The sequence below is a fragment of the Brugia malayi genome, assembly GCF_000002995.4.
Source record: "Brugia malayi strain FR3 genome assembly, contig: Bm_v4_Chr3_scaffold_001, whole genome shotgun sequence".
Lineage (NCBI taxonomy): Eukaryota > Metazoa > Nematoda > Chromadorea > Rhabditida > Onchocercidae > Brugia > Brugia malayi.
In genome coordinates, this window is record NW_025062477.1 from 13,519,453 (window position 1) to 13,537,187 (window position 17,735).

The 17,735-nt window shown below is 31.0% G+C and overlaps 1 protein-coding gene across 1 annotated transcript; it reads left to right on the forward strand.

Annotated features, from left to right (window-relative positions):
* Positions 1-249: 249 nt before the first annotated feature.
* Bma-sym-2 (fusilli, putative) lies at positions 250-15,046 on the forward strand (the record flags this gene model as incomplete). Its single annotated transcript, XM_043081086.1, has 11 exons — positions 250-480; positions 1,328-1,550; positions 4,152-4,212; positions 5,009-5,119; positions 8,373-8,548; positions 10,137-10,237; positions 10,574-10,758; positions 12,072-12,249; positions 13,561-13,744; positions 14,053-14,240; positions 14,882-15,046. The coding sequence occupies 11 exons, from the start codon at positions 250-252 to the stop codon at positions 15,044-15,046; spliced, it is 1,803 nt and encodes a 600-aa protein (XP_042937020.1).
* Between the last annotated feature and the right edge of the window lie 2,689 nt (positions 15,047-17,735).

Consider the following 17,735-nt stretch of genomic DNA (forward strand, 5'->3'; position numbering starts at 1 on the left):
TCACTCCTCTTCACTTCGCCATCCCGATCCATCTGTCCATTCAACCCCGCAACACTTTCCCCTTTCCATATCCCATACCCCAGGGGCAGTACTTTTATCTTTTTACGTATCAATCACCTCAGTACTAACAGTAAGAAATTTTGGTAACTTTGCCGGAGCCATCCCCTGTTCCTTCCTACCTCCGCTTGGTTCTTTTATTATACCCGCCCTGTTCGTATTGAGAAGACACCGACTTAGAAAGCCAATTATATGGCACCCTGTCCACAAGCAAGTTCGGCAGTAACACCGACTTCTCTGATTCCGTTTGCTCTGAGGACATCCGGCTGCAATGCCACTAAGGAACAAGGGTCTGATTCGGCACCTGTACAAACCATTGCCTTTACTATTATTAATCAGCGATACACTAATACCCACAACAAAATCACTACTATCGAAGAATTGGATGTCACTTCTTTAGGACTAGAGGCTGCTCTCCAGAAGGTGAACTTTTTAAAATACATTTTGATCAGAGACAGTTCATCTATATCTTATATAGATTGATAAATAATACGTAACACGTTTTCGCATTACTCCTCTAGTTATCTTCTAAGAATAGTCTGATGAATGGCTTAATGGTACTTATTAGCGAAGTAAAACAAATTTGAAATTCTGCTATGACTTCTATGACCTTGAACAATTCGTCATCCTGTTCTTTAAGTTTCTTAATAGCGTTTTGATAGTACAAAGTTCCATCATTATTATCATTATAGGCATTATATTACATCATACACGACTTCTATCACATATGTTCTTTAATTTTAACAGACATGATTTAAACGAGGATCGCTTATTGCTTTGTTCATGTTTTTTTCTTGTCCCGAAACTTTTGTATGTTATCAAATTAATTCCTAATTTGCACTAAATTGTACGTATCAAGTAAGCTTCGAACTTATAAACTTGAAACAATCGGTAAAAATATTTCTTGTCCTCACCAAAATAATTTAAAACTAAAATTGGAAATATTTATCATTGTAGTTAGGTTCTCGTGCAAATATTTAAAACTTCTAACGATAGATTTATTTGGAAGCAATAGAAATTTTTATATCGAAGTGTTTACGTAATGAGTTTTAAATACGTTACTGAAATACATTACTTACTGGGAACTCTCTTTCCTCGTAATACCTCCTAAGGATAATAATATTTTAACAGTTCTGATTGTTCAGAGTGAATGTTTACTGTTAAATTAGTGATCGTATTAAATCATATCATACATATCATGCTATTAATGAATTATATCAGCTAGTAAAACTCTACTTTTTGTGTTGTCGTAAATTAGATATGATTACAGGTTGAAAATACGGTACCAGATGGTTCAGTGTTAGTAACAAATGGTATTAGTGCTATTAGACAGGTATTACATCCCCTTGCATTACGGTTATCTTTCACACTTTCTCCGCTTTTCCACAAGTTTATCGATATCTCGAGATTCGAAGCTTTACCAGTTGACGGGCAGTGTTCATTAGAGGATGAATTGGGCCTGATATGTAACGGAATTCATTATTTGTGTGAAGGTAAGTGAAGATTTTTTAGTTAAGCTTGTTTTTTATCGATAACCTTTCATCAAGTTGTGTCAACTTTTCTCTGTTGTTCTTTAGTTTTAACCTAATTGAAGCATTTTTTTTCGGTTTAGTGCATTACAAAAGATACATGTTTCTATGATTTTAAATTCTAGCTTAGCGCAACAGCAAAAGCGTTCTAAGATTTAATCTTTCGGTTTCTAAAAGTTTATTTTTAAAAGTTTAAAAAAAACGACCGGTATTTCTTTATTAGCTTTAACAATTTCTTTTCTAAGAAATTGTTGAAGCTGATTCCTCATGCTAATTTGAATGTGTATATGCTTTCATAGTGTAAAAACTGTAATATAAAAGGATTATATTTTACTTTGAACTATTTTAATTCAGTAGTTTTAGCATTCTGTTTTTCATGGGTTTTCTAAAATTTTCTCACTTTAATTAAAAGAGTTCTGGATTTGCAATATTTTATCTAAGCTTCCAATCAAAATTCCAACAATATTCACTTGTCTTAAACTTCGTTTTGTAAATAATACTGTCAACTAAAACTGCGTAAAACAAAGACAAAATTTTTAATTTAGAACAAATGTTCAAATGTTCTACTTCCTCCTCCCGAGAATTGAGGCGAAGTTTGAAATCTGAAGCTAAACTTTGACTCAGATGGTCACTATTATCATCAAGTGACATTGGTCATCGTCCTTCATTAAAAACGAGCTTAGATTAAGAAATCAGTTTTTCTCACATATCCTTGCAGCGAAGTCGACTCGATTTGATAGAATATCACGGAAGGCACTCATTAAACAAAATTTAATTACTTTCATCAAAAATAAGTAAATCAATTGCTTCAAATGAGTAAAAACAGAAATCATTTTAAAGAAAAAACGAAAATTTTGAAAGTAATTAATGATATTTGATCAATTTTAAGACAAAAAAACTAGAGAAATTTAGTGGCTTGAATTCATTTATTTACAGTTTACATGATGGAATACGAATTTAAAGTGATACTACTATAAGGAATTATGAGGAGAGGGAAGTTTGAATTTTCTTCAGATTTATTCCGCATTACGAATTGAAGAAGGTCACCCACTTTTAGAATAACTAAATAGTTTCATTCACGCTCTTATCATAGTTTCACGAAGCCAATGATGCTTCCAAAGGATGACAGTTGTCAAGAAGTTTGCTAAAGCAGAAAGCAGTACAGTATGCTGCAAATTAATGTTTATTCACTTTTATTAACAAACAGGACGAAAAAATCGAATTGTTTCTTAGAGTTTTTCAAAGTGATTACTGTTAAAACAATTCTATTCTCCAATAGCAATGTACCCTCGATACCGTAAATATCCCCGATACCTCGGTACCGGTACCGCACATATACACTCTCCTCGCAGTAGTTCGTCCCGCTATTGCTTATATCACGCTGCCTACAACATGTTTATGGAATCAAAGAATCGTAAATAGTTGTTTCATTCCTGCTAAAAAAATAGACCACTTGCGCACGCTACCTGCTTACCGCTGTGAACAATATAAGTGCGCAATTTTGTCAATATAATATTACCTTAAGATCAAGCAACAGCTCTCTTGTTATTATCGTTGCCTTTTCTTGTATTATTCTCTCAAAAGAGCAGTCTTATGTTCTTTTAAAGAATAACTTAAACCTTACATCTTTTATTTTTTACTTCACTCATCTAGCATCCCAATACCTCTTCAATGTTCATTTGTTCAGGAATTTAAACTAAATCTTATACTAACACATAAATTATAGACACATTAAAAATCAGAGAAATTTCTGATCAGAAGTTTTTTTTTCAAAAACTTCGAAGAAGAAAATTTTCGAATTTAAAGGGTTGATTTTGAGATGCGAATTATGGCAAAATTTTCTAAGAAACTCGGTTGCTGTGATAATCTGATTCAACTTATCAAATTTTCAGAATATATTAAGCAATTTCAATTAGTAAGAACATTTTCTGCACAATCTGCACGACATTTATGAATCAAAATAAAGCAGATTGTCGTAAAAAGTATCCTCAAAGCAGTGTAACTGTTTTGATGGTGTGATCAGTGTACTGTTAAACAGTTGATAACATTAAGCTAATACCATTCCACTGTTAACAAAGCACGTTGCACGAGCTCACCACGAAGCAATAAAAGAAGGAACAAAGAAGAGGAAAATTTAATTTCGTTGTTATCATTCTAATCAGAGAATGTTTCATTTTCTCGTTGAAATAGATTCAATGCAATGTGAGGAGAGAATGGAGAGTGAAAGGAAGATTATGTTTAAGAGGTCTGCGACAAATATCCATATGCCAAGATTTCGGCAACGCTTCTTAAAATGATTTATGATTATCTAGATATCAATAAGAGCAACTAAAAATATTGTGAATTATAGAACTTATATCAAATTAAAGTTTTATGAGATTTATGGTACTTTTATTATGGCAAACAGGACGAATGAATATTTTGGAATTAATCCAATTTTAAAGATTTTTTGTTACTCATTCTGTGGCTAACAAAAAAAATTGAATGTAAATATTAGAAAAGGAAGTCTCGATAAGCTTGAATTTGAAAGCACTTTTATCAATTTCTTTAAAATAATTCTTACAGGAACCAACAATTTAATGGGATCTGTAGAGGACGTAAAAACCGAACTACGCAATGGGATATGGTTCGTTTACTACGAAATGTTTCAATTCTCTCATTTTATAGCATGCTTATTTTGATTAATATTTTTGTAGCTATTGCACTCATTCATTTACTAATGCTAACCACTGAGTGTTTCAAATTTTACAAACACTTAAAAATGTATTCGTTGATTTTCGCTGTAATTCTATTACAGTATTTCTACCGATTTAACCTTTCAGTAGGAACTCGAATCATTCTCGAACTTTTATTCTTGTCTTCACGAACTTTGACTTCTCACATTTTTACAGAAACATATGCTGGCTCAAATTATTTTACCCCTAAAAAATAAGTGGGTGAAAGCTTTTTCTGTATCCAATGCTTTTTGGCCATCGTATTTAAAATGAAAATTGAATAATTGGCAGCTTACTGTTTTTAAATGCATTGTGGCAATAAATACCAACAAGTGCAAACATTTGTAATTGTTTTTAAAATTCGATTTTGTCCTGCCGTCTATTGAAATATCAAAATATTTTCAATCTATAGTCAAAAAGATAAATCATTGGAAAAGGGAAACTAAATTTAAGTTTTGAAAGTGCATCGCTTCAATTTTCATTTTCTTCTAAATTAATCAGCGTAATTGCGTTTCACAACTCTAATTTGGAAGTTTTTATTCAGATTTATTCAGAAAATCAAAAGTTTTTGTAAAATGTCATTGTTTCTTGATATCAACAACTATCGTCTAGATATCAACAGCTACAAAGTGTTAAATTCAGAATTAGAATTAGTCTGCAAAAGATTACACATTTGAAGTTTGCTAATATAGACTTGTCCTACTTCAGTTTACCGGAAACATCGCTGGTCTCAGAAGTGATCGTTCGTACTCGAGGTCTTCCCTGGCAAGCAACCGATCATGATATAGCACAATTTTTCATCGGTTTGAATATTGCCGCGTGAGCATTTTTTTTTTTTTTTTTTTAGTACAGTTGCATTTGAAAATCTTGTCAAACAGCAGAAATCCAAACTAATTATCAATAATTCTCAAAATCAGTTTCTTAATGTTGTTTAAAACTAAAAGAGATTCTTTACTTTAAAGATAGAATAATGAATAGTTTAATGGAGGAATATAAACGAACTTATAAAGGGAATGTAAATCAGAAACTGAAATTGTGAAAAAAAAAAATTAAATTCTAATCAAAACCTTTTGATATCGTATCACTATTAAACAACTCTTTTAAATTTGATTTTTTGATAACATAAGTAATTTAATTACTTTACAAATAGTAGGTGAAAAGAATGACAGAATCTGGAACCTTAAATTAAGGAGCGTACTAAGTAGGCTTGAAGATTACAGCTAACAAATTTGTAAAAAAATATTAAATTCTAGACATCTTTATACTCTTTTTTCTTTAGACTAAGCTTTAAAGAAACAACGCTTACTAAGCGCTAACCAAAATATATAATATATGACATAAAATATATAACTGAAGTGTGTGATTTATTGAAATTATTTTAAAACAAGATTCATCTCAGAAAGTATTATTTTTTCGAAATTTTATTTTTATGAAGATTTGTAAACTCGGCAGTGCTATTTCAAGAATAAGGAAATATTTTATTGACTTAAAAAAAACAAAAGAATTTGTAACAATTCCTTTTTTTGTATTTATGTAAACTGACTTTCTTAATAGAATAGTTTTTCCAAATGACAATGTTTCGAAATAGTATGTACAAAATTTCTTTATTACTTTATATTGCAACAAAAATTCATTGACATATTAGTAACATTGAAAAGTTTGATGTAACTGTCAACGTATTATTAGCAACTAAAAAAGCACACATTGCTGAGATGAAATCAAATAAAATGATGCCAATGCCAAATATGCTAATGAGCCTTACAACATTGCATATGGCATCTTCTCCTTATTATTAACGATCCATTAATGCTAATGTTAATTATTTTTGAATAGTTGCACTTTTAAGATAAGAAATTGCTTATCAATAAAATTTATTTATTTTATTGATAAAATATTTGGTACCAAGTTATAGCCAGATGTATTATTTCCCGGATGTTTTTGTACATTGGCATGATTACAGTAGTCACAGAAGCTGAAGTGTGAAGATTACCTCCTATATTTCTTAGCTAAATAGCTCATTTTTTTTTTTTTTTGAGCTATATCAGCTGTAAGTCATTAATTGAGAGATAATGATAATAATAGTGATAATATCGAGCAACTTATTTCATTTGGCTAACAGAGAGGTTTGTCCGCTAGTGTGAATAGATCTTGCATAGAGCAACGGAAAAAAAATATTTTTTTTTTTCATTTATCATCGGATACTAATCGATAATTATGGTGAAAAAAATTCATTTCATTTATTTTCAAATTTTTGTTTAAACTAGAAAAGTCTTAGATTCTCAAAAAAGAAAAAAAAAAACTTATTCGATACGTCAAGCTTTGCTCTAATGAAAAGGATATTGAATTTCTTATCAGTTGGTCAAGAAAACAAAATATTCCAACAAAAAATATTAGAAGGACTGATAGAAAGGAAAAGACAGATGAACGAAGCGACAATAAACATTGAGCACAAAATTTTCAGTTATATGACACATAAGGTAGATGTATTTTTTTGACGAAAGTGAAGTTTGACTTCTTGCGTGTTTCTTTTAAAGTAATTTACGTACGTAGCTATTTCATTCTCACTTTATCAGCTCTCTTTGATAAATAGTTACTGATTATTAGGAGCAAATTTTGTTGATTTTCTGCAATTAAATTGAAACATTTTAATCGTTACAAAAATAATCACTTTTTCCTGTGTTTATGTACAACGACACAAAACGACAAATGCTCACTTCTGTAATAATATGTTTGTCTTTCTTTTGAGGACATTATTCATATCTTCAAGTTAGGTTTTTGTTTTAAATGATATGCGTTTCATATGCATATATAAAAAGCAAGATAAGGTTAGTCTGAACAAATTCGACATAGCGTATACTTCTATCTAAGCATTTGCAATTTTAATATGCTTGATTTTAGAAGGAATGAGTCTAACTTCTTAGAATCTAATTCAACATCCTTATCACATTAATTAATCAAGTTTTATCAGCAAAAGTTTAAAATGTGATAGAAAAAGTGAGATGAAAAATAGTTAATGAAGTAATTGTGTAATAGTTTTATTTCTAACTAAGTTCACTTGAAAAAAAAAAAAAAAAAGAGAATGAGATAAAGAAGGGAAAATGATGGTTACAATGTGAGGGAGTGACTCGATAGTTTTCATTTCAGTTCTTTAAAATTGAATCATGTTTGAAGCTTAATCGTTTGCGTTTTTTGTCCAACTTTTTGCATAACCAGACGTCTAGATTAGCATTAAAAACAAATATTTAAGAGAATGCTCATTTCATCACTTTCAGTTTATTAAATTATTTCATTGTTTTGGTCTTTCAATTTTCCTTGACAGTCAGATCAGGTGGTTGTGTCGTTCGATAGTAGATGACACCATTGATAACATCTACGAGATGCATCTTTCCTCTTACCCATCTCACTCATATATACGAGCCATAAATGCATAGACACTAGGCTTGACACATCAGAAGCACAAGGGGTTCGGTTCTTGTTATACAGGTATATTATTAATTGTTCTCTAGAAGCAATCCACGGATCTATTGGTTTGAACTTTGTTATTGTCGCATCACTCTAGGCAGCCCATATCTGTTTTTTGTCAAAAAAATTCTGAAATATTAGTGACAGAAATAATAATAAGATTAATAATGAAGATAAAGACAACTAATATAGTTAATAGTGGCAGTATTAATAGTAATAGTTAACAACTAATAATAATAATAATAATAATAATGAGTAATAACAATAACAATGATAACAATAATTAATAGTCAATAACAATACAATAATAATAGTAATAATAAAACAATAATAATAATTTACTTTTTTTAAAAAAAGCTTTTTTTTTTTTCTTCTAACTAAAAAGTAAAAAAAGGTAGTAATAGTTATAAAAAAGCTAGATTCTTTAATTAAGGTTAAATTACGATGTAATAAAGCCTTTTTTTCTTTCCGTAAAGACCATAACATGTTTATTAACCACTGATTGACCACTGATCTGCTATATATTGTTAAAGCCTTGCAATGTCAGAATTTCAGGTATTTGTAAGGGGAGGAAATGAAAGGATTTCATCAATTCATGTTGATTTTGCAGTGGCGGAGTAGCACTTTGCCTCAGTCCGGAAGGTCGACGCAACGGTGAGGCTCTTGTAAGATTTGAAGATTCCGAGCAACGTGAATTAGCCCTCAAAAGGCATCGGCATTTCCTACACAATCGTTACATTGAAGTGTACCGCGCTACAGGAAGCGATTTCCTACAAGTTGCTGCAGGTTAGTAATTCTTGCGGTGATGCCAGGTTCTTCTAGATAAGGTTAAATTAAAGCTGATTACACCGGTGATTACAATTTTTTTTCTTCCCGTAATGATCATTATATGTTTATTGACTACTGATCTTCGTACTGCTGGAACTGGGCCAAGAAATATTCTATAAAACTTTGAAATAGCTTATTCAGACTCTAAAATTTTAGGAACATTTTGAAACGTTTAAAAGGAATTTTATTTTTTTGAAATGGGTGTTATGAAGGGTAGAAGTAATAAATGTATTCTCTTTAGTGCCGCATTGCTGTTTGTGATGTTCTTTAAGTCTCCCATTATTTATTCAAACAGTTATGTGTCGATGTATTGTTTGCATGTGTTTAAGCTCGGCAGATGGGTGTGTTTGTGTGTGTTTCCTTGTTGTGTTTGCTTTTCAAAAATTGTCGATGTTATATACGGCAGTCATAAACAGAAGAGCTAGTACCGATGAAGGAGACTCTTTTTATTTTAGTGTTTGGGAATGTAGCACATTGTTTCATTTCTGAAGATTTCTCCTCAGAGGAGGTCAAGTCGCAGAAACAATCTTTGAATCTTGTAGTATCTCGTATTCACGTAATTTTAAATCAACATTTACTTATCTGCGTTTCCCAGATTGTAAAATTAGCGCACATAAAACTAAAATGATGACCATGTAAGGATAGTTAAGACAAAAGACTAACTTTGAAGTACTACTATTACTTCAGTGGTCACTCATTTCATTTTCTTTATGTTATCACAGTTTGTTATTTAAAATGAGTAAATGTATTATTAGTAAGTAATAGATATTAACAAATAATATTAGTGATTAGCACATGGTATAATAAAATCCGGCCAATTTAAGGATAAGCCTGAGGGTAAGAGCCATAAATCAACCGCCAGTGTACAAGATTACACTTTCGATAACATGCAGTTTGGAAGTACAGTCGTTTGCTAATTTGTTGTGAATTGCTGGAGATGCAATGAATGAATTATAAAATCCCTTTTGAAGGTGTTGTATTAGCAGAAGGAAGGAGTAAGTAGGGAGGCAGAAATCAGAACCATCGTCATAACAGCTATTCAAATTTCATGCAGCATGCATTTATGAAAAATATCATTTTCCCATCCGTCCAGCTGTTATGGCAGTTGGACACCTGAATAAGCTCGACACTCTTCCTATATAATATTATTTGAAAATGATATAGCTAACCGAAGAGAAATAAGTGTGGAAGGGTTACTTACTGGAATAGATGCATTAAAATCAAGCATTTCAGAAGTGCTGGTGGTGCTAATGTTATGACCAGGTTTTTGATTCCTATTGTATTCACCATCCCTTTCTGGTACCTTTCTCCGATCAAGCCCGCATTTCCCTGCAGGTAGATAGGTAGGTAGGTATCCATTCTCATATCTGTCCCTGCCTAACCCGCCAGCGTCAGTGCTCACCCCTATTCCCACCCCTTTCGCATAAATTCACAATTTCATTGAATTTCCCGACTGGCTTCTCCCCTATCCTACCCCACCTGATCTCGCTTTTCGCTTCCATCACTACTACCATCATTTGCATTGCCCTTACCATATACATTGCAGGCTCCAACTCAGAAGCAGTGCGTTTTGTAAGCCGCGGTAGCACAGGTGCCATGATTGTTCGTATGCGGGGTCTTCCTTATGATTGCACCGAAGCGCAAATTGTTAGTTTTCCATCCGCAGTTTTTAAAATCCATTTTGAGGATTGAAAATCTCTTTTCATTTAAATTTAATAGTAAGCCTGATAGCATATTTAAAGTCTGAATAATTACTTCTACAAGACAAATTATAATACCCCTGTATTCTGGCTACATTTCAGAATCTTGCATGAATGAGGTTGATATTGGTAAAATTGGTTACGACTCGGTCTTAATACTGTTTCTATTCGTTCTTTTAATCTAATAATTCCTAAGCGAAGAACTTGCAATCAAAATTGGAAGTGAAAATTTAGGTTGTTCAAGTTTTGCAAGTTTGATGGTCACTATTATCTGATCTTTTAGCTTGAATTTTTCGCGGAAGGTGAAAATGGTTGTAAAGTAACAGATGGCGGTATATTATTTGTGAATAAGAGCGATGGTCGGCCAACCGGTGATGCTTTTGTAATGTTTGATAATGAGGAAGCTGGTCAAAAGGCGCTTACCAAGCATAAACGTACTATTGGCACTCGATATATTGAACTTTTCAGGCAAGTTATTCAATACTTGATTTTTTTTTTTTTTTTTTCAAAAATATGAATTGAAATTTGAGTGAGTGATTAAAAGGTATGAAAACGTGAGTCATCATCTGAATTATGCAACAGTATATTTTATCTGAAAAGTATTATTCTCTCTATTGAAATTATAAATGAATCTTCCGTGAATTTCTCGTAAGCTCAATATAGTAATCATGACAACTGTTATTTTTCCTTGTTTAAACAGTTTTAGAAGTTCAGGAATAAATAGCAGGAGGTAAAGATTGTAATCATAAAATGTAAATTTTCCGTTTTACGCTATTTCGTCTCAGATAACTTTATGTTATATTAATTTTCGCATAGTATAAATTTGAGCTACAATTTACAAAAATGTGAAAGATTGTTAGTGTTGGGTACTATACCATCAGAAAATCTCTTGTTTCTTAGAAGCTGTTTATTAGTTTTTTTTTTTTTTCGTTTGAGAAGCAGTTTTAACATTTCATAAATGTTAAAAACATATTAATGATATGCCAAGTTTTTAAATGAAATCCGAATATTCATTAAAAAGGACCATTGAAAATATATTTATTATAGAGGATGAGGAGCATTTCTTGATTAATATTCTAGAATATTTATAGTCCCACGATTTAGGATCCTATAACTTTAAGAACTTCAGTGTATTTTGTATAACAGGATTCTACACTGAAATGCTACCGCAGAATTCTATCATTAATTGTAGTGAAATTTAGTAGTTTTGATTTTTGTTCAACAACTCACAATGGACACTATTAGCAGCATATTTTCATCTTTCTTTTATTTAAATATGCTTTCCATAAATTTGAATTTCTTAACTTGACCATATTTTCATTTATTGGATGTGTAAGGCCTACATGGTAATATAATGTCATCGAGTTGATTCAACAACTGATAACAGTTCACAGACACCATAGTTCACAATATATGTCATCTGTTAAATGACACTAATAGACGGTTCCATGAGAATTGTGACATATATAAAGTTTCCACTTTCATACCCTTTTATTAAAAAATGTGCAAATTTAATAGATTTCTTTTATAATGTTAGTCAACATTTTTTATTATTATAATTATCTGACCGGACAATTTTCTGCTAAATTGGAAGAAAATTTCTGTCTCCTCTTATCTGATTTTATCCAATTTCTTGATTATTTCCAGCTAAGGTTTTCTTTGAAGTTATGTTATCCGCAATTATTTTTTCAAAAGTTCTTCTTTGTCAGTTTTACATGAAATTCATTCATTGTTTCCTGATATAAACTTGTTGCATGAATTTAAAATCAGCTCAATTATAGATCAACTCAAGCAGAAGTGCAACAAGTGGTTAATCGAAATTTGGAAAGTGATCAACGTATGATGGTTCATGGAAGTAGTAGGAAGGACTGCATCAGATTAAGGGGCCTTCCCTACGAAGCTCATGTAGAAAATATTGTCGAATTTCTGGGCGAAACCGCACGACACATCATGTTTCAGGTAAACAGAACTTGTATTCATTATAGTTAAGTCTGCTTGCTTTCAAGATAACTATTATATTTAGTAAGTAATTGGCTCTTAGTTATTTCAGTTAATTCTGTCATCCAGTTGAAATTAAAAGTGACTTATGCTGTAAATTTGATGTTATCAATAAAAGTTAGAGAATTTTAATTTCGCTGCAGTTTGAAATGATAGATTTCCAATAGAGCTGATAGTTTTTCACGAAATGAATCTTGAATATTGATAATTTTAAGTAAACACTTAAAATTATTAATATTCGCTAATATACTTCACGAATTATTTTAGCTTACAGTATCTTAAATGATGAAAAAATATACATTGAAATTGGTAAGTCTTATTACATTTACCAGCCATTTTTTTAGAATAAAAATGATTCCTTGAGGAATGAAATCTTTGACCCTTACATGTGATGAAATTTTAGAAAATCATAATTTATTAATCTAAAATTAAAATTGTGTATCAGAGAAGAAGATACAATTTGGTGACATATAATCCTCTGATTTGGTTTGCTTTATAGCAAACATAAACACTAATTATCGGTAGTATATCTTTCATGAATCATTCATGAAATGAATTTAAGTATGAATAATATGAAATATAAACTTTCTCTAAGAACATTAATTACAAATAAATGTGTTAAATAAAAGAAAGAATAGATGTGTGCAGTAAAAGAAGAAGGAAGTTGGATTTATTATAATATAATAATTATATTAGATTTTTCAACTTACTTTTTTATCAATGGATTGTTTCCTGGTATAAGCAATATCATATGTAAGCGGTCTTGTCTTTCCTCTTTTATCTTCATATCCTTCCACATTTTATTATCAGTCTTGCTTCTACATCTGTTTGCAAAAACTCTATTCTGTCTGCCAGATATTCCAAACTCATACCCAGGAAGAAAAGTTTAATCGTCGGATTCTTGAACAAATATTACTGTGATAATATTAATTAGCACTTTTCCCTCATCTATTTTGATTTATTCTTTCTATATCTGATTTTGTTTTCTTTATTATATGCCATTTTCCCGCGACTGAATAAAAATATCTCATAAAGAAACGTTTCATATCTTGTTCAAGTATCCGAGTGCTAAACAAGAATTTTGATAAAAGAAACAGTGTGTTTACTTTTTAACTGGTCATAGTAGCAAACAGTGATAATGAGAGTGATAATAATAACAATAATAATAATAATAGGATGACATTAATGATAAATATTATGATGATAATGTTTCATGGAGTGCACATGGTGTACAATGCACAAGGTCATCCAAGCGGAGAGGCGTTCATACAGATGGATTCGGAGATGAGTGCAGCAACCGCTGCTGCATTAGCTCATAACAAGTATATGCAAATAGGGAAGAAACAGCGCTACATTGAAGTGTTCCAGTGCAGTCCGGAAGATATAAATTTGGTTCTGACAAACCCACCATTACCACCGCAATTCATTCTGCAGCCAAGACCGCTCTTCCCACAACGCAAGTCATTTAGACTTGAACTTGAACTAAAACTTACAACATGCACTACTAGTAGTACTTTTGACATTTTAACTTATACGAAATATTTAGGCCTGTTATGATATAAGAATGGAATTTGGATAACAGATAAGACTAGTTTTGATATTATTCATGTAGAGCTAATCTGAGTCGTCTATATGGAAGAGAACAAAGTTAATTCTTTATAGTATTCAAATTTCCTTAAAGTTGTTTTAGAATTATGTGGAGTACCATTGAAGTAATGCTATTTTCAATAGCATTATAATTAAAAACTTAATGCATTATTTCAGAAACTGTTCAAAGTTTGGTACCAGCAATAGTACCACCATTTACACCGTTGTACTGGCCATGTCTTAGTCCACCGGCGTCACCATGTATTTACCCGTTGCAGTCGCAACCTGGTCTAGTTTTGGTTACCGGACTTTGTCCAAATATTACACCACAAGATATTTTGGCATATTTTCAAACCAATCCAGAGGTTGCTCCTTTAGTTTATTATTCCAATTATTTCTGTAGAATTTGAATGAGAATTTAAATGGAAAGGGAAAAACCTTCTTATGAATTGAAGAAAAGAAGTCAATCCCTGTTAATAAAGTAAAATATTGTTGCTAGAGTTAATTCAATAATATATGGGACAAAAATAATAATACGTAAAGGGAGAGTGCAATGATAATTCTGCGCAAGAAGTTATAAGATGATAGAAGCAAAGCAAACGAACTTCCAATTTATTTTGAAGAAGTAACCTTATACTCTTTCAGTAAGGTGGCTTAGTACTTATTATCTTAGAATAAGGTAATCTGGCCTTGATTTGTTAACATAGAATGCCATTATGTTAAGACAAGATACTATGTTTAGTAAAAAATAAGATGCCATGATATATTCGCGGTAGTTTCCCACGAAAGATTCCAAATGATTCGAATGCTCAAATTTAATTTTTTTTTTCTTTTTTTTTTTTTTTTTTTTTTGATGAATAATTTTGACACTATTCTGAAGTATATTAAAATGATATAATGGTTAAAAACTTAGAAGATATAATACTGTGGAAGTCAACTAGAAGTCAAAATTACATTTTGACTTATCTTTTACCATTGTTTCAGAAATCGGAAAGTTGATTTTCAGATAGCTATTGAAAGTGTTCAAATGTTGCGATGGGGAACGACACAATATTCCGGTGAAGCACTGGTGCGCTTCCGCTCACGAATGGATGCGGAGCGAGCGTTGGCAGAACATGTTGGAGCTCCACTTGGTACCATACCACTGAATCTTTCACTTATACATACCTGATTTGATTTAAATTTCTAGTCCACAGTACAAACATTGCTTCATCTTTGCTTGTCATTCATCTAAAGTTTACAATGTTTGCATGTTTATGCAAATTTTTGCCACTTTGGAATTTCTACAATTTAACATTGACATTATTGTTATAAATTTAATCATAACCTATGCATTAGATCATTCATTTTCCTGATTTTCTTTGTGCTATCATTTGGTTTCTTAGATTAAACTAATGTAAGTGATATTACGTTATCTAGCAATATCTGTTAAGCGGAATGAAATTTGCTAATTTTATTTCTATTTAAAATATTACAACTTATATAAAACTTTACATGAGTTTGTTTTGCTCACAAGTTAAATTATTATCTAAATAGTGGCATTACCTTACTTTGTACCTTACTTCTTTTTCCATTAACTTTCCGCCTAATTCATTTGTATTTCAAGTTTTTGAACACCTGTGATTCACAAATGTTCCTTTATTATTAGTCTCTTTTAACTTTGTGATATTATTTACTTATCTTTCTTATGTTTAATTTATTCGTCTAATGACACTTATCTTAGTCACAACTTTTAATGTTTCGATATGCTTCTAAGTGCCAAAAATCATTGTTTCATTGTTTAATATGCTTTTATCATTCAGAAATGTTATACATATATAATATCTTTTTAATTTTTTAGTTTTAAGAGATTACTTCTAGTAAATTATACGGAGAGCAAATCCAGAGATTCAACTGAAAAAGAAAGTTTAACTAAAAACTCTAGAAGCTATGTAAAATATGCTAACATGAGCCTATTTGCTGATAACGCTGTTCATCAGCTTGAATTTGTGATGCGAACTTGTTTCAGTTTATAATGATTACCATTATTTCGCCTTATTATCGCGAGATTTTTTATTCATTAATAGCTGTGATAATTGTGAAAAGTTGAATATTGCCTTGTTGTTCATTTTTGCGATAATTGTACTTCCTCATTTTGTCTGTTTTTTTTAAACACTGGAAAGTTTACTGATATATTGTTATCAGCAAACTTTTGTTTTCATGCAGTAATTAGCAAAAAATTTAACTTTCAAAGAGACTGTCTATAATAAGAGCGAAGAAGTCTACCGCACCAACAATTTAACTTGCAGGAAAAGGAAAATGATAAAGGATGATTTACTTTCGCAGCTGCTCTCGACCAATCCCAAAGTCGTTAGCATAATGTCAGTTTGTGATAATAAGTATTAGTTTATTATACAAGGAGAATTTTTATGAGAGATAGAACTGCTATTTAAATTTGCAATGATAACTTTTTTTTCTTTCAAAGTTTTTGTAAGTTTTATCGAGGCATTGATTTATTATTCATTTATGCTTTTAGAAGCATATTTGCATAACTTGATTCACCTAATAAAGAAGAATACTAATTTGAATTAAATTAATCGCTCAGACTGTTCCGGCAAACTTCGCGGGTAATTTTATTTATACTGTGATGCATTTAGCAATGGAAATAACATTTAAATAGCTGTCAATCTTAAACCGATTAAAAATATTTATGGAAGTTGCTTTATACTTCCAGGTTCCGTTTGTGAACACACAAAAAGGATTTAAGAGAAAGAAAATCAAAGCAGATGATAGTAACCAGTCTATTGATATTACAACGAATAATTCGGAATTCTATGTGAGACAGTTGTAACGTTCGGTTAATGACCGGCAATCATAATGATGTCCTTGATTAATGTCTTAGATGGTAAATTGATCCGCTGGTTCCGTAATTAGTTTTGTACAATTTTAATTCAAATTATATTTCATCTGAAAAGCAAAAGAATGAAGTGAGCTCATTAATTCACTAATTAATTCAGTTTGGAATAATTTGTTTAGTTATATTAAAGAAGAATCAGAATAAGGTTTTCAAGTATGTTAAGGATGACAAAAAATGACATTCAAGTTACTTCAAAGTGAAGTGAGAGGGAACTATTAATAAAACGACAGCATTAAAAGTGTTTATTATTTAGAAGAATTAGCTAATTAAGTTTCAAGTATTCAAAGTTGTTGTAAATACTACACATGTGACGCATTCAAAGAAAAATTCGTCCCTAATTCGAACTTGGAGTTTTTAATTTTTTGAAGAAAAAATGAAATGGTAAAAAAGAATAAATATAACATATATTAAATACGAGCATGTCCGTAGAACTACTATACAATTCATATTTTAAATTAATCAGCAAGAAATTTAACTTTAATCCATAAGTGCCAGATTTTTAAAAATAACTACTTTTATAATTTTGGAAGAATGGAATATGCAATTTTTCATTTCGAAAACATATCCTGTGGACTTGTTAAACTTGTTTTCAATTTTGCTTCGTCTTTGAATCTTCTCTGGATTCTTTCTTCTCTCTCTCTCTCTCTCTCTCTCTCTCTCTCCCTCTTTCAAAAAAAAAAAAAAAAGAAAAACACCCAAAGCAGATTATACGCTTAGTTTGTTTCATAGGTCAACAATACTTGTCAGTAAGTTTAATTCCTCAGAATCCTCAATTCGTCACTCTTTTGTGCTATTTCAGTTAATGCAACACTGAAATGGTACGATAGATGGATGATGATTTGACACATTTGATTATGTGCTCAGTTTTTAAGAGACACAGAAAAAAAGGCAGAATTTTTGATAGGGTAGGGCAATACATTTCCCTTTTAGCTTTGATCCCAATTATATGGGACAAAGAAGCAAC